At 47.0% G+C, this 21,854-nt stretch overlaps 2 protein-coding genes across 2 annotated transcripts in view; both read left to right on the top strand.

The window, feature by feature from the left end:
- Positions 1-2,420, top strand: part of LOC144466904 (uncharacterized) — a 57,385-nt gene extending 54,965 nt beyond the window's left edge. The window contains exons 36-38 of the mRNA XM_078174826.1: positions 94-687; positions 922-1,521; positions 1,786-2,420. Of these exons, the coding sequence (XP_078030952.1) occupies positions 94-687; positions 922-1,521; positions 1,786-2,420 (1,829 nt within the window). The remainder of the gene's footprint in view (positions 1-93; positions 688-921; positions 1,522-1,785) is intronic.
- A 270-nt stretch (positions 2,421-2,690) lies between these two features.
- LOC144466903 (uncharacterized) overlaps positions 2,691-21,854 on the top strand; it is a 34,428-nt gene continuing 15,264 nt past the window's right edge. The window contains exons 1-23 of the mRNA XM_078174825.1: positions 2,691-3,213; positions 3,478-4,071; positions 4,306-4,905; positions 5,170-5,771; positions 6,009-6,597; positions 6,862-7,455; positions 7,690-8,289; positions 8,554-9,147; positions 9,382-9,981; positions 10,246-10,839; positions 11,074-11,673; positions 11,938-12,531; positions 12,766-13,365; positions 13,630-14,223; positions 14,458-15,057; positions 15,322-15,923; positions 16,161-16,749; positions 17,014-17,607; positions 17,842-18,441; positions 18,706-19,299; positions 19,534-20,133; positions 20,398-20,999; positions 21,237-21,825. Coding sequence (XP_078030951.1) covers positions 2,691-3,213; positions 3,478-4,071; positions 4,306-4,905; positions 5,170-5,771; positions 6,009-6,597; positions 6,862-7,455; positions 7,690-8,289; positions 8,554-9,147; positions 9,382-9,981; positions 10,246-10,839; positions 11,074-11,673; positions 11,938-12,531; positions 12,766-13,365; positions 13,630-14,223; positions 14,458-15,057; positions 15,322-15,923; positions 16,161-16,749; positions 17,014-17,607; positions 17,842-18,441; positions 18,706-19,299; positions 19,534-20,133; positions 20,398-20,999; positions 21,237-21,825 — 13,648 coding nt within the window. The remainder of the gene's footprint in view (positions 3,214-3,477; positions 4,072-4,305; positions 4,906-5,169; positions 5,772-6,008; positions 6,598-6,861; positions 7,456-7,689; positions 8,290-8,553; positions 9,148-9,381; positions 9,982-10,245; positions 10,840-11,073; positions 11,674-11,937; positions 12,532-12,765; positions 13,366-13,629; positions 14,224-14,457; positions 15,058-15,321; positions 15,924-16,160; positions 16,750-17,013; positions 17,608-17,841; positions 18,442-18,705; positions 19,300-19,533; positions 20,134-20,397; positions 21,000-21,236; positions 21,826-21,854) is intronic.

Below are 21,854 nucleotides of genomic sequence, written 5' to 3'. Positions count from 1 at the left end.
TGTTTTGACAAAAATAGTCCACCACTTGATGATGAGTCCAGGAGCGTACTTTTGGCAAAGGTTTTTATTTTTTCTCTTCCTGTCTTTTCTCAGTTGACACTGCCAAAAAGGATATCGTATTCCTTCTGGATGGTTCTGATAGCACAAGGACTGGCTTCCCTGCCATGCGTGATTTTGTTGAGAGGGTGGTGGAGAAGCTCAATGTGGGAGAAAACAAAGACCGTGTCTCTGTAGTCCAGTACAGCAGAGATGCACAGGTCCATTTCAATCTGAAAAGATACACCACAAGAGAGGATATTGTGGATGCGCTCAGAGGGCTGACACACAAAGGGGGCAGACCCCTCAACACCGGGGCCGCTCTCCAATATGTCAGGGACAGCATCTTTACAAACTCCTCCGGGAGTAGGCTCCTGCAAGGCGTTCCACAGATGTTGATCCTGCTAAATGGTGGAAGGTCTTATGACAATGTAGATACCCCAGCGTCTGCTCTCAAACAGCAGGGCATCTTTGTGATTGGCATTGGAACAAGGAGCTCTGACAGCGGAGAGCTGCAGAAGATATCACATGAGCCTAGTTACGCTCTATCAGTGTCTGAGTTCACTGACCTCCCCAGTGTCCTAGAACAGCTCTCCTCTGTAATGAACAGAGTACTAACGAGGGTCACGCCCATGACACCAACAGTAACTGGTAAGAAAGTGACAGATTTTTACATTCCAACATTACGTTAGGATGCAAATTCAACAGTTTGAAAGTGTACTTCACTAAGCTGAGATCAACCAGTTCCACTTTGACAAAACAGTTGTGCCAGAATCAGTAGAGTTAATGTTGTAAACCTTGAGGTTAGCTTTCATCGTGTGACTTTTGTATGGCAAATGTTTGACACATGAACCTAAATATGTCTCAAATTCTATGTTTTCCTAGTGGAGAGACAGCCACTAGGAAGGGATGTTGTGTTCTTGCTGGACGGATCCGATGGCACTAGAACTGAATTCCCAGCTATGCGAGACTTTGTCCACAGACTAGTAGAGAAACTCAGTGTGGATGACAGCAAAGACCGTGTCTCAGTGGTTCAGTACAGCAGAGATCCAGCTGTCCAGTTCTATCTGAACACGTACACCACAAAGGGCGAGATCCTTGACACTGTCAGAGGTTTGAGGCACAAAGGCGGAAGACCCCTCAACACTGGAGCAGCTCTCCAGTACTTGAGGGATAACGTCTTCACGGCCTCTGGCGGAAGCAGGCGCCTGGAAGGAGTTCCACAGATCCTGGTATTGCTAAGTGGTGGAAGGTCTTTCGACAGTGTTGATGCACCAGCCTCTGCTCTCAAACAGCTGGGTGTCTTGACCTTTGCAATTGGAACCAAGAACTCTGATAGCAGAGAACTGCAGAAGATATCCCGCGATCCCAGTTATGCTCTGTCTGTGTCTGAATTCACTGACCTTCCCAGTGTCCAACAGCAACTTCAGTCCTCCGTGGAGGCTGTGGTTGCTGAAGTCACCTCAGAACCACCAACTGTACTTGGTATGTTGACAAGCACAGCTTCTTGCTGGCCTGAAAGTCTACCTGACTTGTTTCACCTAGACTGAGGAAAAGCATTTGAGTGCAATATACATGTTTAGCTTCACGTGCGCATTTAAATAGAGATGGTGGTGTGCTTTCCTTTGGTTACAAATTGAAATAGGCAATGCTAGATGTTTTGACAAAAATAGTCCACCACTTGATGATGAGTCCAGGAGCGTACTTTTGGCAAAGGTTTTTATTTTTTCTCTTCCTGTCTTTTCTCAGTTGACACTGCCAAAAAGGATATCGTATTCCTTCTGGATGGTTCTGATAGCACAAGGACTGGCTTCCCTGCCATGCGTGATTTTGTTGAGAGGGTGGTGGAGAAGCTCAATGTGGGAGAAAACAAAGACCGTGTCTCTGTAGTCCAGTACAGCAGAGATGCACAGGTCCATTTCAATCTGAAAAGATACACCACAAGAGAGGATATTGTGGATGCGCTCAGAGGGCTGACACACAAAGGGGGCAGACCCCTCAACACCGGGGCCGCTCTCCAATATGTCAGGGACAGCATCTTTACAAACTCCTCCGGGAGTAGGCTCCTGCAAGGCGTTCCACAGATGTTGATCCTGCTAAATGGTGGAAGGTCTTATGACAATGTAGATACCCCAGCGTCTGCTCTCAAACAGCAGGGCATCTTTGTGATTGGCATTGGAACAAGGAGCTCTGACAGCGGAGAGCTGCAGAAGATATCACATGAGCCTAGTTACGCTCTATCAGTGTCTGAGTTCACTGACCTCCCCAGTGTCCTAGAACAGCTCTCCTCTGTAATGAACAGAGTACTAACGAGGGTCACGCCCATGACACCAACAGTAACTGGTAAGAAAGTGACAGATTTTTACATTCCAACATTACGTTAGGATGCAAATTCAACAGTTTGAAAGTGTACTTCACTAAGCTGAGATCAACCAGTTCCACTTTGACAAAACAGTTGTGCCAGAATCAGTAGAGTTAATGTTGTAAACCTTGAGGTTAGCTTTCATCGTGTGACTTTTGTATGGCAAATGTTTGACACATGAACCTAAATATGTCTCAAATTCTATGTTTTCCTAGTGGAGAGACAGCCACTAGGAAGGGATGTTGTGTTCTTGCTGGACGGATCCGATGGCACTAGAACTGAATTCCCAGCTATGCGAGACTTTGTCCACAGACTAGTAGAGAAACTCAGTGTGGATGACAGCAAAGACCGTGTCTCAGTGGTTCAGTACAGCAGAGATCCAGCTGTCCAGTTCTATCTGAACACGTACACCACAAAGGGCGAGATCCTTGACACTGTCAGAGGTTTGAGGCACAAAGGCGGAAGACCCCTCAACACTGGAGCAGCTCTCCAGTACTTGAGGGATAACGTCTTCACGGCCTCTGGCGGAAGCAGGCGCCTGGAAGGAGTTCCACAGATCCTGGTATTGCTAAGTGGTGGAAGGTCTTTCGACAGTGTTGATGCACCAGCCTCTGCTCTCAAACAGCTGGGTGTCTTGACCTTTGCAATTGGAACCAAGAACTCTGATAGCAGAGAACTGCAGAAGATATCCCGCGATCCCAGTTATGCTCTGTCTGTGTCTGAATTCACTGACCTTCCCAGTGTCCAACAGCAACTTCAGTCCTCCGTGGAGGCTGTGGTTGCTGAAGTCACCTCAGAACCACCAACTGTACTTGGTATGTTGACAAGCACAGCTTCTTGCTGGCCTGAAAGTCTACCTGACTTGTTTCACCTAGACTGAGGAAAAGCATTTGAGTGCAATATACATGTTTAGCTTCACGTGCGCATTTAAATAGAGATGGTGGTGTGCTTTCCTTTGGTTACAAATTGAAATAGGCAATGCTAGATGTTTTGACAAAAATAGTCCACCACTTGATGATGAGTCCAGGAGCGTACTTTTGGCAAAGGTTTTTATTTTTTCTCTTCCTGTCTTTTCTCAGTTGACACTGCCAAAAAGGATATCGTATTCCTTCTGGATGGTTCTGATAGCACAAGGACTGGCTTCCCTGCCATGCGTGATTTTGTTGAGAGGGTGGTGGAGAAGCTCAATGTGGGAGAAAACAAAGACCGTGTCTCTGTAGTCCAGTACAGCAGAGATGCACAGGTCCATTTCAATCTGAAAAGATACACCACAAGAGAGGATATTGTGGATGCGCTCAGAGGGCTGACACACAAAGGGGGCAGACCCCTCAACACCGGGGTCGCTCTCCAATATGTCAGGGACAGCGTCTTTACAAACTCCTCCGGGAGTAGGCTCCTGCAAGGCGTTCCACAGATGTTGATCCTGCTAAATGGTGGAAGGTCTTATGACAATGTAGATACCCCAGTGTCTGCTCTCAAACAGCAGGGCATCTTTGTGATTGGCATTGGAACAAGGAGCTCTGACAGTGGAGAGCTGCAGAAGATATCACATGAGCCTAGTTACGCTCTATCAGTGTCTGAGTTCACTGACCTCCCCAGTGTCCTAGAACAGCTCTCCTCTGTAATGAACAGAGTACTAACGAGGGTCACGCCCATGACACCAACAGTAACTGGTAAGAAAGTGACAGATTTTTACATTCCAACATTACGTTAGGATGCAAATTCAACAGTTTGAAAGTGTACTTCACTAAGCTGAGATCAACCAGTTCCACTTTGACAAAACAGTTGTGCCAGAATCAGTAGAGTTAATGTTGTAAACCTTGAGGTTAGCTTTCATCGTGTGACTTTTGTATGGCAAATGTTTGACACATGAACCTAAATATGTCTCAAATTCTATGTTTTCCTAGTGGAGAGACAGCCACTAGGAAGGGATGTTGTGTTCTTGCTGGACGGATCCGATGGCACTAGAACTGAATTCCCAGCTATGCGAGACTTTGTCCACAGACTAGTAGAGAAACTCAGTGTGGATGACAGCAAAGACCGTGTCTCAGTGGTTCAGTACAGCAGAGATCCAGCTGTCCAGTTCTATCTGAACACGTACACCACAAAGGGCGAGATCCTTGACACTGTCAGAGGTTTGAGGCACAAAGGCGGAAGACCCCTCAACACTGGAGCAGCTCTCCAGTACTTGAGGGATAACGTCTTCACGGCCTCTGGCGGAAGCAGGCGCCTGGAAGGAGTTCCACAGATCCTGGTATTGCTAAGTGGTGGAAGGTCTTTCGACAGTGTTGATGCACCAGCCTCTGCTCTCAAACAGCTGGGTGTCTTGACCTTTGCAATTGGAACCAAGAACTCTGATAGCAGAGAACTGCAGAAGATATCCCGCGATCCCAGTTATGCTCTGTCTGTGTCTGAATTCACTGACCTTCCCAGTGTCCAACAGCAACTTCAGTCCTCCGTGGAGGCTGTGGTTGCTGAAGTCACCTCAGAACCACCAACTGTACTTGGTATGTTGACAAGCACAGCTTCTTGCTGGCCTGAAAGTCTACCTGACTTGTTTCACCTAGACTGAGGAAAAGCATTTGAGTGCAATATACATGTTTAGCTTCACGTGCGCATTTAAATAGAGATGGTGGTGTGCTTTCCTTTGGTTACAAATTGAAATAGGCAATGCTAGATGTTTTGACAAAAATAGTCCACCACTTGATGATGAGTCCAGGAGCGTACTTTTGGCAAAGGTTTTTATTTTTTGTCTTCCTGTCTTTTCTCAGTTGACACTGCCAAAAAGGATATCGTATTCCTTCTGGATGGTTCTGATAGCACAAGGACTGGCTTCCCTGCCATGCGTGATTTTGTTGAGAGGGTGGTGGAGAAGCTCAATGTGGGAGAAAACAAAGACCGTGTCTCTGTAGTCCAGTACAGCAGAGATGCACAGGTCCATTTCAATCTGAAAAGATACACCACAAGAGAGGATATTGTGGATGCGCTCAGAGGGCTGACACACAAAGGGGGCAGACCCCTCAACACCGGGGTCGCTCTCCAATATGTCAGGGACAGCGTCTTTACAAACTCCTCCGGGAGTAGGCTCCTGCAAGGCGTTCCACAGATGTTGATCCTGCTAAATGGTGGAAGGTCTTATGACAATGTAGATACCCCAGCGTCTGCTCTCAAACAGCAGGGCATCTTTGTGATTGGCATTGGAACAAGGAGCTCTGACAGCGGAGAGCTGCAGAAGATATCACATGAGCCTAGTTACGCTCTATCAGTGTCTGAGTTCACTGACCTCCCCAGTGTCCTAGAACAGCTTTCCTCTGTAATGAACAGAGTACTAACGAGGGTCACGCCCATGACACCAACAGTAACTGGTAAGAAAGTGACAGATTTTTACATTCCAACATTACGTTAGGATGCAAATTCAACAGTTTGAAAGTGTACTTCACTAAGCTGAGATCAACCAGTTCCACTTTGACAAAACAGTTGTGCCAGAATCAGTAGAGTTAATGTTGTAAACCTTGAGGTTAGCTTTCATCGTGTGACTTTTGTATGGCAAATGTTTGACACATGAACCTAAATATGTCTCAAATTCTATGTTTTCCTAGTGGAGAGACAGCCACTAGGAAGGGATGTTGTGTTCTTGCTGGACGGATCCGATGGCACTAGAACTGAATTCCCAGCTATGCGAGACTTTGTCCACAGACTAGTAGAGAAACTCAGTGTGGATGACAGCAAAGACCGTGTCTCAGTGGTTCAGTACAGCAGAGATCCAGCTGTCCAGTTCTATCTGAACACGTACACCACAAAGGGCGAGATCCTTGACACTGTCAGAGGTTTGAGGCACAAAGGCGGAAGACCCCTCAACACTGGAGCAGCTCTCCAGTACTTGAGGGATAACGTCTTCACGGCCTCTGGCGGAAGCAGGCGCCTGGAAGGAGTTCCACAGATCCTGGTATTGCTAAGTGGTGGAAGGTCTTTCGACAGTGTTGATGCACCAGCCTCTGCTCTCAAACAGCTGGGTGTCTTGACCTTTGCAATTGGAACCAAGAACTCTGATAGCAGAGAACTGCAGAAGATATCCCGCGATCCCAGTTATGCTCTGTCTGTGTCTGAATTCACTGACCTTCCCAGTGTCCAACAGCAACTTCAGTCCTCCGTGGAGGCTGTGGTTGCTGAAGTCACCTCAGAACCACCAACTGTACTTGGTATGTTGACAAGACCAGCTTCTTGCTGGCCTGAAAGTCTACCTGACTTGTTTCACCTAGACTGAGGAAAAGCATTTGAGTGCAATATACATGTTTAGCTTCACGTGCGCATTTAAATAGAGATGGTGGTGTGCTTTCCTTTGGTTACAAATTGAAATAGGCAATGCTAGATGTTTTGACAAAAATAGTCCACCACTTGATGATGAGTCCAGGAGCGTACTTTTGGCAAAGGTTTTTATTTTTTCTCTTCCTGTCTTTTCTCAGTTGACACTGCCAAAAAGGATATCGTATTCCTTCTGGATGGTTCTGATAGCACAAGGACTGGCTTCCCTGCCATGCGTGATTTTGTTGAGAGGGTGGTGGAGAAGCTCAGTGTGGGAGAAAACAAAGACCGTGTCTCTGTAGTCCAGTACAGCAGAGATGCACAGGTCCATTTCAATCTGAAAAGATACACCACAAGAGAGGATATTGTGGATGCGCTCAGAGGGCTGACACACAAAGGGGGCAGACCCCTCAACACCGGGGCCGCTCTCCAATATGTCAGGGACAGCGTCTTTACAAACTCCTCCGGGAGTAGGCTCCTGCAAGGCGTTCCACAGATGTTGATCCTGCTAAATGGTGGAAGGTCTTATGACAATGTAGATACCCCAGCGTCTGCTCTCAAACAGCAGGGCATCTTTGTGATTGGCATTGGAACAAGGAGCTCTGACAGCGGAGAGCTGCAGAAGATATCACATGAGCCTAGTTACGCTCTATCAGTGTCTGAGTTCACTGACCTCCCCAGTGTCCTAGAACAGCTCTCCTCTGTAATGAACAGAGTACTAACGAGGGTCACGCCCATGACACCAACAGTAACTGGTAAGAAAGTGACAGATTTTTACATTCCAACATTACGTTAGGATGCAAATTCAACAGTTTGAAAGTGTACTTCACTAAGCTGAGATCAACCAGTTCCACTTTGACAAAACAGTTGTGCCAGAATCAGTAGAGTTAATGTTGTAAACCTTGAGGTTAGCTTTCATCGTGTGACTTTTGTATGGCAAATGTTTGACACATGAACCTAAATATGTCTCAAATTCTATGTTTTCCTAGTGGAGAGACAGCCACTAGGAAGGGATGTTGTGTTCTTGCTGGACGGATCCGATGGCACTAGAACTGAATTCCCAGCTATGCGAGACTTTGTCCACAGACTAGTAGAGAAACTCAGTGTGGATGACAGCAAAGACCGTGTCTCAGTGGTTCAGTACAGCAGAGATCCAGCTGTCCAGTTCTATCTGAACACGTACACCACAAAGGGCGAGATCCTTGACACTGTCAGAGGTTTGAGGCACAAAGGCGGAAGACCCCTCAACACTGGAGCAGCTCTCCAGTACTTGAGGGATAACGTCTTCACGGCCTCTGGCGGAAGCAGGCGCCTGGAAGGAGTTCCACAGATCCTGGTATTGCTAAGTGGTGGAAGGTCTTTCGACAGTGTTGATGCACCAGCCTCTGCTCTCAAACAGCTGGGTGTCTTGACCTTTGCAATTGGAACCAAGAACTCTGATAGCAGAGAACTGCAGAAGATATCCCGCGATCCCAGTTATGCTCTGTCTGTGTCTGAATTCACTGACCTTCCCAGTGTCCAACAGCAACTTCAGTCCTCCGTGGAGGCTGTGGTTGCTGAAGTCACCTCAGAACCACCAACTGTACTTGGTATGTTGACAAGCACAGCTTCTTGCTGGCCTGAAAGTCTACCTGACTTGTTTCACCTAGACTGAGGAAAAGCATTTGAGTGCAATATACATGTTTAGCTTCACGTGCGCATTTAAATAGAGATGGTGGTGTGCTTTCCTTTGGTTACAAATTGAAATAGGCAATGCTAGATGTTTTGACAAAAATAGTCCACCACTTGATGATGAGTCCAGGAGCGTACTTTTGGCAAAGGTTTTTATTTTTTCTCTTCCTGTCTTTTCTCAGTTGACACTGCCAAAAAGGATATCGTATTCCTTCTGGATGGTTCTGATAGCACAAGGACTGGCTTCCCTGCCATGCGTGATTTTGTTGAGAGGGTGGTGGAGAAGCTCAATGTGGGAGAAAACAAAGACCGTGTCTCTGTAGTCCAGTACAGCAGAGATGCACAGGTCCATTTCAATCTGAAAAGATACACCACAAGAGAGGATATTGTGGATGCGCTCAGAGGGCTGACACACAAAGGGGGCAGACCCCTCAACACCGGGGCCGCTCTCCAATATGTCAGGGACAGCGTCTTTACAAACTCCTCCGGGAGTAGGCTCCTGCAAGGCGTTCCACAGATGTTGATCCTGCTAAATGGTGGAAGGTCTTATGACAATGTAGATACCCCAGCGTCTGCTCTCAAACAGCAGGGCATCTTTGTGATTGGCATTGGAACAAGGAGCTCTGACAGCGGAGAGCTGCAGAAGATATCACATGAGCCTAGTTACGCTCTATCAGTGTCTGAGTTCACTGACCTCCCCAGTGTCCTAGAACAGCTCTCCTCTGTAATGAACAGAGTACTAACGAGGGTCACGCCCATGACACCAACAGTAACTGGTAAGAAAGTGACAGATTTTTACATTCCAACATTACGTTAGGATGCAAATTCAACAGTTTGAAAGTGTACTTCACTAAGCTGAGATCAACCAGTTCCACTTTGACAAAACAGTTGTGCCAGAATCAGTAGAGTTAATGTTGTAAACCTTGAGGTTAGCTTTCATCGTGTGACTTTTGTATGGCAAATGTTTGACACATGAACCTAAATATGTCTCAAATTCTATGTTTTCCTAGTGGAGAGACAGCCACTAGGAAGGGATGTTGTGTTCTTGCTGGACGGATCCGATGGCACTAGAACTGAATTCCCAGCTATGCGAGACTTTGTCCACAGACTAGTAGAGAAACTCAGTGTGGATGACAGCAAAGACCGTGTCTCAGTGGTTCAGTACAGCAGAGATCCAGCTGTCCAGTTCTATCTGAACACGTACACCACAAAGGGCGAGATCCTTGACACTGTCAGAGGTTTGAGGCACAAAGGCGGAAGACCCCTCAACACTGGAGCAGCTCTCCAGTACTTGAGGGATAACGTCTTCACGGCCTCTGGCGGAAGCAGGCGCCTGGAAGGAGTTCCACAGATCCTGGTATTGCTAAGTGGTGGAAGGTCTTTCGACAGTGTTGATGCACCAGCCTCTGCTCTCAAACAGCTGGGTGTCTTGACCTTTGCAATTGGAACCAAGAACTCTGATAGCAGAGAACTGCAGAAGATATCCCGCGATCCCAGTTATGCTCTGTCTGTGTCTGAATTCACTGACCTTCCCAGTGTCCAACAGCAACTTCAGTCCTCCGTGGAGGCTGTGGTTGCTGAAGTCACCTCAGAACCACCAACTGTACTTGGTATGTTGACAAGCACAGCTTCTTGCTGGCCTGAAAGTCTACCTGACTTGTTTCACCTAGACTGAGGAAAAGCATTTGAGTGCAATATACATGTTTAGCTTCACGTGCGCATTTAAATACAGATGGTGGTGTGCTTTCCTTTGGTTACAAATTGAAATAGGCAATGCTAGATGTTTTGACAAAAATAGTCCACCACTTGATGATGAGTCCAGGAGCGTACTTTTGGCAAAGGTTTTTATTTTTTCTCTTCCTGTCTTTTCTCAGTTGACACTGCCAAAAAGGATATCGTATTCCTTCTGGATGGTTCTGATAGCACAAGGACTGGCTTCCCTGCCATGCGTGATTTTGTTGAGAGGGTGGTGGAGAAGCTCAATGTGGGAGAAAACAAAGACCGTGTCTCTGTAGTCCAGTACAGCAGAGATGCACAGGTCCATTTCAATCTGAAAAGATACACCACAAGAGAGGATATTGTGGATGCGCTCAGAGGGCTGACACACAAAGGGGGCAGACCCCTCAACACCGGGGCCGCTCTCCAATATGTCAGGGACAGCGTCTTTACAAACTCCTCCGGGAGTAGGCTCCTGCAAGGCGTTCCACAGATGTTGATCCTGCTAAATGGTGGAAGGTCTTATGACAATGTAGATACCCCAGCGTCTGCTCTCAAACAGCAGGGCATCTTTGTGATTGGCATTGGAACAAGGAGCTCTGACAGCGGAGAGCTGCAGAAGATATCACATGAGCCTAGTTACGCTCTATCAGTGTCTGAGTTCACTGACCTCCCCAGTGTCCTAGAACAGCTCTCCTCTGTAATGAACAGAGTACTAACGAGGGTCACGCCCATGACACCAACAGTAACTGGTAAGAAAGTGACAGATTTTTACATTCCAACATTACGTTAGGATGCAAATTCAACAGTTTGAAAGTGTACTTCACTAAGCTGAGATCAACCAGTTCCACTTTGACAAAACAGTTGTGCCAGAATCAGTAGAGTTAATGTTGTAAACCTTGAGGTTAGCTTTCATCGTGTGACTTTTGTATGGCAAATGTTTGACACATGAACCTAAATATGTCTCAAATTCTATGTTTTCCTAGTGGAGAGACAGCCACTAGGAAGGGATGTTGTGTTCTTGCTGGACGGATCCGATGGCACTAGAACTGAATTCCCAGCTATGCGAGACTTTGTCCACAGACTAGTAGAGAAACTCAGTGTGGATGACAGCAAAGACCGTGTCTCAGTGGTTCAGTACAGCAGAGATCCAGCTGTCCAGTTCTATCTGAACACGTACACCACAAAGGGCGAGATCCTTGACACTGTCAGAGGTTTGAGGCACAAAGGCGGAAGACCCCTCAACACTGGAGCAGCTCTCCAGTACTTGAGGGATAACGTCTTCACGGCCTCTGGCGGAAGCAGGCGCCTGGAAGGAGTTCCACAGATCCTGGTATTGCTAAGTGGTGGAAGGTCTTTCGACAGTGTTGATGCACCAGCCTCTGCTCTCAAACAGCTGGGTGTCTTGACCTTTGCAATTGGAACCAAGAACTCTGATAGCAGAGAACTGCAGAAGATATCCCGCGATCCCAGTTATGCTCTGTCTGTGTCTGAATTCACTGACCTTCCCAGTGTCCAACAGCAACTTCAGTCCTCCGTGGAGGCTGTGGTTGCTGAAGTCACCTCAGAACCACCAACTGTACTTGGTATGTTGACAAGCACAGCTTCTTGCTGGCCTGAAAGTCTACCTGACTTGTTTCACCTAGACTGAGGAAAAGCATTTGAGTGCAATATACATGTTTAGCTTCACGTGCGCATTTAAATACAGATGGTGGTGTGCTTTCCTTTGGTTACAAATTGAAATAGGCAATGCTAGATGTTTTGACAAAAATAGTCCACCACTTGATGATGAGTCCAGGAGCGTACTTTTGGCAAAGGTTTTTATTTTTTCTCTTCCTGTCTTTTCTCAGTTGACACTGCCAAAAAGGATATCGTATTCCTTCTGGATGGTTCTGATAGCACAAGGACTGGCTTCCCTGCCATGCGTGATTTTGTTGAGAGGGTGGTGGAGAAGCTCAATGTGGGAGAAAACAAAGACCGTGTCTCTGTAGTCCAGTACAGCAGAGATGCACAGGTCCATTTCAATCTGAAAAGATACACCACAAGAGAGGATATTGTGGATGCGCTCAGAGGGCTGACACACAAAGGGGGCAGACCCCTCAACACCGGGGTCGCTCTCCAATATGTCAGGGACAGCGTCTTTACAAACTCCTCCGGGAGTAGGCTCCTGCAAGGCGTTCCACAGATGTTGATCCTGCTAAATGGTGGAAGGTCTTATGACAATGTAGATACCCCAGCGTCTGCTCTCAAACAGCAGGGCATCTTTGTGATTGGCATTGGAACAAGGAGCTCTGACAGCGGAGAGCTGCAGAAGATATCACATGAGCCTAGTTACGCTCTATCAGTGTCTGAGTTCACTGACCTCCCCAGTGTCCTAGAACAGCTCTCCTCTGTAATGAACAGAGTACTAACGAGGGTCACGCCCATGACACCAACAGTAACTGGTAAGAAAGTGACAGATTTTTACATTCCAACATTACGTTAGGATGCAAATTCAACAGTTTGAAAGTGTACTTCACTAAGCTGAGATCAACCAGTTCCACTTTGACAAAACAGTTGTGCCAGAATCAGTAGAGTTAATGTTGTAAACCTTGAGGTTAGCTTTCATCGTGTGACTTTTGTATGGCAAATGTTTGACACATGAACCTAAATATGTCTCAAATTCTATGTTTTCCTAGTGGAGAGACAGCCACTAGGAAGGGATGTTGTGTTCTTGCTGGACGGATCCGATGGCACTAGAACTGAATTCCCAGCTATGCGAGACTTTGTCCACAGACTAGTAGAGAAACTCAGTGTGGATGACAGCAAAGACCGTGTCTCAGTGGTTCAGTACAGCAGAGATCCAGCTGTCCAGTTCTATCTGAACACGTACACCACAAAGGGCGAGATCCTTGACACTGTCAGAGGTTTGAGGCACAAAGGCGGAAGACCCCTCAACACTGGAGCAGCTCTCCAGTACTTGAGGGATAACGTCTTCACGGCCTCTGGCGGAAGCAGGCGCCTGGAAGGAGTTCCACAGATCCTGGTATTGCTAAGTGGTGGAAGGTCTTTCGACAGTGTTGATGCACCAGCCTCTGCTCTCAAACAGCTGGGTGTCTTGACCTTTGCAATTGGAACCAAGAACTCTGATAGCAGAGAACTGCAGAAGATATCCCGCGATCCCAGTTATGCTCTGTCTGTGTCTGAATTCACTGACCTTCCCAGTGTCCAACAGCAACTTCAGTCCTCCGTGGAGGCTGTGGTTGCTGAAGTCACCTCAGAACCACCAACTGTACTTGGTATGTTGACAAGCACAGCTTCTTGCTGGCCTGAAAGTCTACCTGACTTGTTTCACCTAGACTGAGGAAAAGCATTTGAGTGCAATATACATGTTTAGCTTCACGTGCGCATTTAAATAGAGATGGTGGTGTGCTTTCCTTTGGTTACAAATTGAAATAGGCAATGCTAGATGTTTTGACAAAAATAGTCCACCACTTGATGATGAGTCCAGGAGCGTACTTTTGGCAAAGGTTTTTATTTTTTCTCTTCCTGTCTTTTCTCAGTTGACACTGCCAAAAAGGATATCGTATTCCTTCTGGATGGTTCTGATAGCACAAGGACTGGCTTCCCTGCCATGCGTGATTTTGTTGAGAGGGTGGTGGAGAAGCTCAATGTGGGAGAAAACAAAGACCGTGTCTCTGTAGTCCAGTACAGCAGAGATGCACAGGTCCATTTCAATCTGAAAAGATACACCACAAGAGAGGATATTGTGGATGCGCTCAGAGGGCTGACACACAAAGGGGGCAGACCCCTCAACACCGGGGTCGCTCTCCAATATGTCAGGGACAGCGTCTTTACAAACTCCTCCGGGAGTAGGCTCCTGCAAGGCGTTCCACAGATGTTGATCCTGCTAAATGGTGGAAGGTCTTATGACAATGTAGATACCCCAGCGTCTGCTCTCAAACAGCAGGGCATCTTTGTGATTGGCATTGGAACAAGGAGCTCTGACAGCGGAGAGCTGCAGAAGATATCACATGAGCCTAGTTACGCTCTATCAGTGTCTGAGTTCACTGACCTCCCCAGTGTCCTAGAACAGCTTTCCTCTGTAATGAACAGAGTACTAACGAGGGTCACGCCCATGACACCAACAGTAACTGGTAAGAAAGTGACAGATTTTTACATTCCAACATTACGTTAGGATGCAAATTCAACAGTTTGAAAGTGTACTTCACTAAGCTGAGATCAACCAGTTCCACTTTGACAAAACAGTTGTGCCAGAATCAGTAGAGTTAATGTTGTAAACCTTGAGGTTAGCTTTCATCGTGTGACTTTTGTATGGCAAATGTTTGACACATGAACCTAAATATGTCTCAAATTCTATGTTTTCCTAGTGGAGAGACAGCCACTAGGAAGGGATGTTGTGTTCTTGCTGGACGGATCCGATGGCACTAGAACTGAATTCCCAGCTATGCGAGACTTTGTCCACAGACTAGTAGAGAAACTCAGTGTGGATGACAGCAAAGACCGTGTCTCAGTGGTTCAGTACAGCAGAGATCCAGCTGTCCAGTTCTATCTGAACACGTACACCACAAAGGGCGAGATCCTTGACACTGTCAGAGGTTTGAGGCACAAAGGCGGAAGACCCCTCAACACTGGAGCAGCTCTCCAGTACTTGAGGGATAACGTCTTCACGGCCTCTGGCGGAAGCAGGCGCCTGGAAGGAGTTCCACAGATCCTGGTATTGCTAAGTGGTGGAAGGTCTTTCGACAGTGTTGATGCACCAGCCTCTGCTCTCAAACAGCTGGGTGTCTTGACCTTTGCAATTGGAACCAAGAACTCTGATAGCAGAGAACTGCAGAAGATATCCCGCGATCCCAGTTATGCTCTGTCTGTGTCTGAATTCAATGACCTTCCCAGTGTCCAACAGCAACTTCAGTCCTCCGTGGAGGCTGTGGTTGCTGAAGTCACCTCAGAACCACCAACTGTACTTGGTATGTTGACAAGCACAGCTTCTTGCTGGCCTGAAAGTCTACCTGACTTGTTTCACCTAGACTGAGGAAAAGCATTTGAGTGCAATATACATGTTTAGCTTCACGTGCGCATTTAAATAGAGATGGTGGTGTGCTTTCCTTTGGTTACAAATTGAAATAGGCAATGCTAGATGTTTTGACAAAAATAGTCCACCACTTGATGATGAGTCCAGGAGCGTACTTTTGGCAAAGGTTTTTATTTTTTCTCTTCCTGTCTTTTCTCAGTTGACACTGCCAAAAAGGATATCGTATTCCTTCTGGATGGTTCTGATAGCACAAGGACTGGCTTTCCTGCCATGCGTGATTTTGTTGAGAGGGTGGTGGAGAAGCTCAGTGTGGGAGAAAACAAAGACCGTGTCTCTGTAGTCCAGTACAGCAGAGATGCACAGGTCCATTTCAATCTGAAAAGATACACCACAAGAGAGGATATTGTGGATGCGCTCAGAGGGCTGACACACAAAGGGGGCAGACCCCTCAACACCGGGGCCGCTCTCCAATATGTCAGGGACAGCGTCTTTACAAACTCCTCCGGGAGTAGGCTCCTGCAAGGCGTTCCACAGATGTTGATCCTGCTAAATGGTGGAAGGTCTTATGACAATGTAGATACCCCAGCGTCTGCTCTCAAACAGCAGGGCATCTTTGTGATTGGCATTGGAACAAGGAGCTCTGACAGCGGAGAGCTGCAGAAGATATCACATGAGCCTAGTTACGCTCTATCAGTGTCTGAGTTCACTGACCTCCCCAGTGTCCTAGAACAGCTCTCCTCTGTAATGAACAGAGTACTAACGAGGGTCACGCCCATGACACCAACAGTAACTGGTAAGAAAGTGACAGATTTTTACATTCCAACATTACGTTAGGATGCAAATTCAACAGTTTGAAAGTGTACTTCACTAAGCTGAGATCAACCAGTTCCACTTTGACAAAACAGTTGTGCCAGAATCAGTAGAGTTAATGTTGTAAACCTTGAGGTTAGCTTTCATCGTGTGACTTTTGTATGGCAAATGTTTGACACATGAACCTAAATATGTCTCAAATTCTATGTTTTCCTAGTGGAGAGACAGCCACTAGGAAGGGATGTTGTGTTCTTGCTGGACGGATCCGATGGCACTAGAACTGAATTCCCAGCTATGCGAGACTTTGTCCACAGACTAGTAGAGAAACTCAGTGTGGATGACAGCAAAGACCGTGTCTCAGTGGCTCAGTACAGCAGAGATCCAGCTGTCCAGTTCTATCTGAACACGTACACCACAAAGGGCGAGATCCTTGACACTGTCAGAGGTTTGAGGCACAAAGGCGGAAGACCCCTCAACACTGGAGCAGCTCTCCAGTACTTGAGGGATAACGTCTTCACGGCCTCTGGCGGAAGCAGGCGCCTGGAAGGAGTTCCACAGATCCTGGTATTGCTAAGTGGTGGAAGGTCTTTCGACAGTGTTGATGCACCAGCCTCTGCTCTCAAACAGCTGGGTGTCTTGACCTTTGCAATTGGAACCAAGAACTCTGATAGCAGAGAACTGCAGAAGATATCCCGCGATCCCAGTTATGCTCTGTCTGTGTCTGAATTCACTGACCTTCCCAGTGTCCAACAGCAACTTCAGTCCTCCGTGGAGGCTGTGGTTGCTGAAGTCACCTCAGAACCACCAACTGTACTTGGTATGTTGACAAGCACAGCTTCTTGCTGGCCTGAAAGTCTACCTGACTTGTTTCACCTAGACTGAGGAAAAGCATTTGAGTGCAATATACATGTTTAGCTTCACGTGCGCATTTAAATAGAGATGGTGGTGTGCTTTCCTTTGGTTACAAATTGAAATAGGCAATGCTAGATGTTTTGACAAAAATAGTCCACCACTTGATGATGAGTCCAGGAGCGTACTTTTGGCAAAGGTTTTTATTTTTTCTCTTCCTGTCTTTTCTCAGTTGACACTGCCAAAAAGGATATCGTATTCCTTCTGGATGGTTCTGATAGCACAAGGACTGGCTTCCCTGCCATGCGTGATTTTGTTGAGAGGGTGGTGGAGAAGCTCAATGTGGGAGAAAACAAAGACCGTGTCTCTGTAGTCCAGTACAGCAGAGATGCACAGGTCCATTTCAATCTGAAAAGATACACCACAAGAGAGGATATTGTGGATGCGCTCAGAGGGCTGACACACAAAGGGGGCAGACCCCTCAACACCGGGGTCGCTCTCCAATATGTCAGGGACAGCGTCTTTACAAACTCCTCCGGGAGTAGGCTCCTGCAAGGCGTTCCACAGATGTTGATCCTGTTAAATGGTGGAAGGTCTTATGACAATGTAGATACCCCAGCGTCTGCTCTCAAACAGCAGGGCATCTTTGTGATTGGCATTGAAACAAGGAGCTCTGACAGCGGAGAGCTACAGAAGATATCACATGAGCCTAGTTACGCTCTATCAGTGTCTGAGTTCACTGACCTCCCCAGTGTCCTAGAACAGCTCTCCTCTGTAATGAACAGAGTACTAACGAGGGTCACGCCCATGACACCAACAGTAACTGGTAAGAAAGTGACAGATTTTTACATTCCAACATTACGTTAGGATGCAAATTCAACAGTTTGAAAGTGTACTTCACTAAGCTGAGATCAACCAGTTCCACTTTGACAAAACAGTTGTGCCAGAATCAGTAGAGTTAATGTTGTAAACCTTGAGGTTAGCTTTCATCGTGTGACTTTTGTATGGCAAATGTTTGACACATGAACCTAAATATGTCTCAAATTCTATGTTTTCCTAGTGGAGAGACAGCCACTAGGAAGGGATGTTGTGTTCTTGCTGGACGGATCCGATGGCACTAGAACTGAATTCCCAGCTATGCGAGACTTTGTCCACAGACTAGTAGAGAAACTCAGTGTGGATGACAGCAAAGACCGTGTCTCAGTGGTTCAGTACAGCAGAGATCCAGCTGTCCAGTTCTATCTGAACACGTACACCACAAAGGGCGAGATCCTTGACACTGTCAGAGGTTTGAGGCACAAAGGCGGAAGACCCCTCAACACTGGAGCAGCTCTCCAGTACTTGAGGGATAACGTCTTCACGGCCTCTGGCGGAAGCAGGCGCCTGGAAGGAGTTCCACAGATCCTGGTATTGCTAAGTGGTGGAAGGTCTTTCGACAGTGTTGATGCACCAGCCTCTGCTCTCAAACAGCTGGGTGTCTTGACCTTTGCAATTGGAACCAAGAACTCTGATAGCAGAGAACTGCAGAAGATATCCCGCGATCCCAGTTATGCTCTGTCTGTGTCTGAATTCACTGACCTTCCCAGTGTCCAACAGCAACTTCAGTCCTCCGTGGAGGCTGTGGTTGCTGAAGTCACCTCAGAACCACCAACTGTACTTGGTATGTTGACAAGCACAGCTTCTTGCTGGCCTGAAAGTCTACCTGACTTGTTTCACCTAGACTGAGGAAAAGCATTTGAGTGCAATATACATGTTTAGCTTCACGTGCGCATTTAAATACAGATGGTGGTGTGCTTTCCTTTGGTTACAAATTGAAATAGGCAATGCTAGATGTTTTGACAAAAATAGTCCACCACTTGATGATGAGTCCAGGAGCGTACTTTTGGCAAAGGTTTTTATTTTTTCTCTTCCTGTCTTTTCTCAGTTGACACTGCCAAAAAGGATATCGTATTCCTTCTGGATGGTTCTGATAGCACAAGGACTGGCTTCCCTGCCATGCGTGATTTTGTTGAGAGGGTGGTGGAGAAGCTCAATGTGGGAGAAAACAAAGACCGTGTCTCTGTAGTCCAGTACAGCAGAGATGCACAGGTCCATTTCAATCTGAAAAGATACACCACAAGAGAGGATATTGTGGATGCGCTCAGAGGGCTGACACACAAAGGGGGCAGACCCCTCAACACCGGGGTCGCTCTCCAATATGTCAGGGACAGCGTCTTTACAAACTCCTCCGGGAGTAGGCTCCTGCAAGGCGTTCCACAGATGTTGATCCTGCTAAATGGTGGAAGGTCTTATGACAATGTAGATACCCCAGCGTCTGCTCTCAAACAGCAGGGCATCTTTGTGATTGGCATTGGAACAAGGAGCTCTGACAGCGGAGAGCTGCAGAAGATATCACATGAGCCTAGTTACGCTCTATCAGTGTCTGAGTTCACTGACCTCCCCAGTGTCCTAGAACAGCTCTCCTCTGTAATGAACAGAGTACTAACGAGGGTCACGCCCATGACACCAACAGTAACTGGTAAGAAAGTGACAGATTTTTACATTCCAACATTACGTTAGGATGCAAATTCAACAGTTTGAAAGTGTACTTCACTAAGCTGAGATCAACCAGTTCCACTTTGACAAAACAGTTGTGCCAGAATCAGTAGAGTTAATGTTGTAAACCTTGAGGTTAGCTTTCATCGTGTGACTTTTGTATGGCAAATGTTTGACACATGAACCTAAATATGTCTCAAATTCTATGTTTTCCTAGTGGAGAGACAGCCACTAGGAAGGGATGTTGTGTTCTTGCTGGACGGATCCGATGGCACTAGAACTGAATTCCCAGCTATGCGAGACTTTGTCCACAGACTAGTAGAGAAACTCAGTGTGGATGACAGCAAAGACCGTGTCTCAGTGGTTCAGTACAGCAGAGATCCAGCTGTCCAGTTCTATCTGAACACGTACACCACAAAGGGCGAGATCCTTGACACTGTCAGAGGTTTGAGGCACAAAGGCGGAAGACCCCTCAACACTGGAGCAGCTCTCCAGTACTTGAGGGATAACGTCTTCACGGCCTCTGGCGGAAGCAGGCGCCTGGAAGGAGTTCCACAGATCCTGGTATTGCTAAGTGGTGGAAGGTCTTTCGACAGTGTTGATGCACCAGCCTCTGCTCTCAAACAGCTGGGTGTCTTGACCTTTGCAATTGGAACCAAGAACTCTGATAGCAGAGAACTGCAGAAGATATCCCGCGATCCCAGTTATGCTCTGTCTGTGTCTGAATTCACTGACCTTCCCAGTGTCCAACAGCAACTTCAGTCCTCCGTGGAGGCTGTGGTTGCTGAAGTCACCTCAGAACCACCAACTGTACTTGGTATGTTGACAAGCACAGCTTCTTGCTGGCCTGAAAGTCTACCTGACTTGTTTCACCTAGACTGAGGAAAAGCATTTGAGTGCAATATACATGTTTAGCTTCACGTGCGCATTTAAATACAGATGGTGGTGTGCTTTCCTTTGGTTACAAATTGAAATAGGCAATGCTAGATGTTTTGACAAAAATAGTCCACCACTTGATGATGAGTCCAGGGGCGTACTTTTGGCAAAGGTTTTTATTTTTTGTCTTCCTGTCTTTTCTTAGTTGACACTGCCAAAAAGGATATCGTATTCCTTCTGGATGGTTCTGATAGCACAAGGACTGGCTTCCCTGCCATGCGTGATTTTGTTGAGAGGGTGGTGGAGAAGCTCAATGTGGGAGAAAACAAAGACCGTGTCTCTGTAGTCCAGTACAGCAGAGATGCACAGGTCCATTTCAATCTGAAAAGATACACCACAAGAGAGGATATTGTGGATGCGCTCAGAGGGCTGACACACAAAGGGGGCAGACCCCTCAACACCGGGGTCGCTCTCCAATATGTCAGGGACAGCGTCTTTACAAACTCCTCCGGGAGTAGGCTCCTGCAAGGCGTTCCACAGATGTTGATCCTGTTAAATGGTGGAAGGTCTTATGACAATGTAGATACCCCAGCGTCTGCTCTCAAACAGCAGGGCATCTTTGTGATTGGCATTGGAACAAGGAGCTCTGACAGCGGAGAGCTGCAGAAGATATCACATGAGCCTAGTTACGCTCTATCAGTGTCTGAGTTCACTGACCTCCCCAGTGTCCTAGAACAGCTCTCCTCTGTAATGAACAGAGTACTAACGAGGGTCACGCCCATGACACCAACAGTAACTGGTAAGAAAGTGACAGATTTTTACATTCCAACATTACGTTAGGATGCAAATTCAACAGTTTGAAAGTGTACTTCACTAAGCTGAGATCAACCAGTTCCACTTTGACAAAACAGTTGTGCCAGAATCAGTAGAGTTAATGTTGTAAACCTTGAGGTTAGCTTTCATCGTGTGACTTTTGTATGGCAAATGTTTGACACATGAACCTAAATATGTCTCAAATTCTATGTTTTCCTAGTGGAGAGACAGCCACTAGGAAGGGATGTTGTGTTCTTGCTGGACGGATCCGATGGCACTAGAACTGAATTCCCAGCTATGCGAGACTTTGTCCACAGACTAGTAGAGAAACTCAGTGTGGATGACAGCAAAGACCGTGTCTCAGTGGTTCAGTACAGCAGAGATCCAGCTGTCCAGTTCTATCTGAACACGTACACCACAAAGGGCGAGATCCTTGACACTGTCAGAGGTTTGAGGCACAAAGGCGGAAGACCCCTCAACACTGGAGCAGCTCTCCAGTACTTGAGGGATAACGTCTTCACGGCCTCTGGCGGAAGCAGGCGCCTGGAAGGAGTTCCACAGATCCTGGTATTGCTAAGTGGTGGAAGGTCTTTCGACAGTGTTGATGCACCAGCCTCTGCTCTCAAACAGCTGGGTGTCTTGACCTTTGCAATTGGAACCAAGAACTCTGATAGCAGAGAACTGCAGAAGATATCCCGCGATCCCAGTTATGCTCTGTCTGTGTCTGAATTCACTGACCTTCCCAGTGTCCAACAGCAACTTCAGTCCTCCGTGGAGGCTGTGGTTGCTGAAGTCACCTCAGAACCACCAACTGTACTTGGTATGTTGACAAGCACAGCTTCTTGCTGG

This window comes from Epinephelus lanceolatus, chromosome 14 (genome assembly GCF_041903045.1).
Source record: "Epinephelus lanceolatus isolate andai-2023 chromosome 14, ASM4190304v1, whole genome shotgun sequence".
NCBI classification, from domain to species: domain Eukaryota; kingdom Metazoa; phylum Chordata; class Actinopteri; order Perciformes; family Serranidae; genus Epinephelus; species Epinephelus lanceolatus.
The sequence above is the reverse complement of the archived record's forward strand: the minus strand, read 5'-3'. Positions and strand labels throughout refer to the sequence as shown.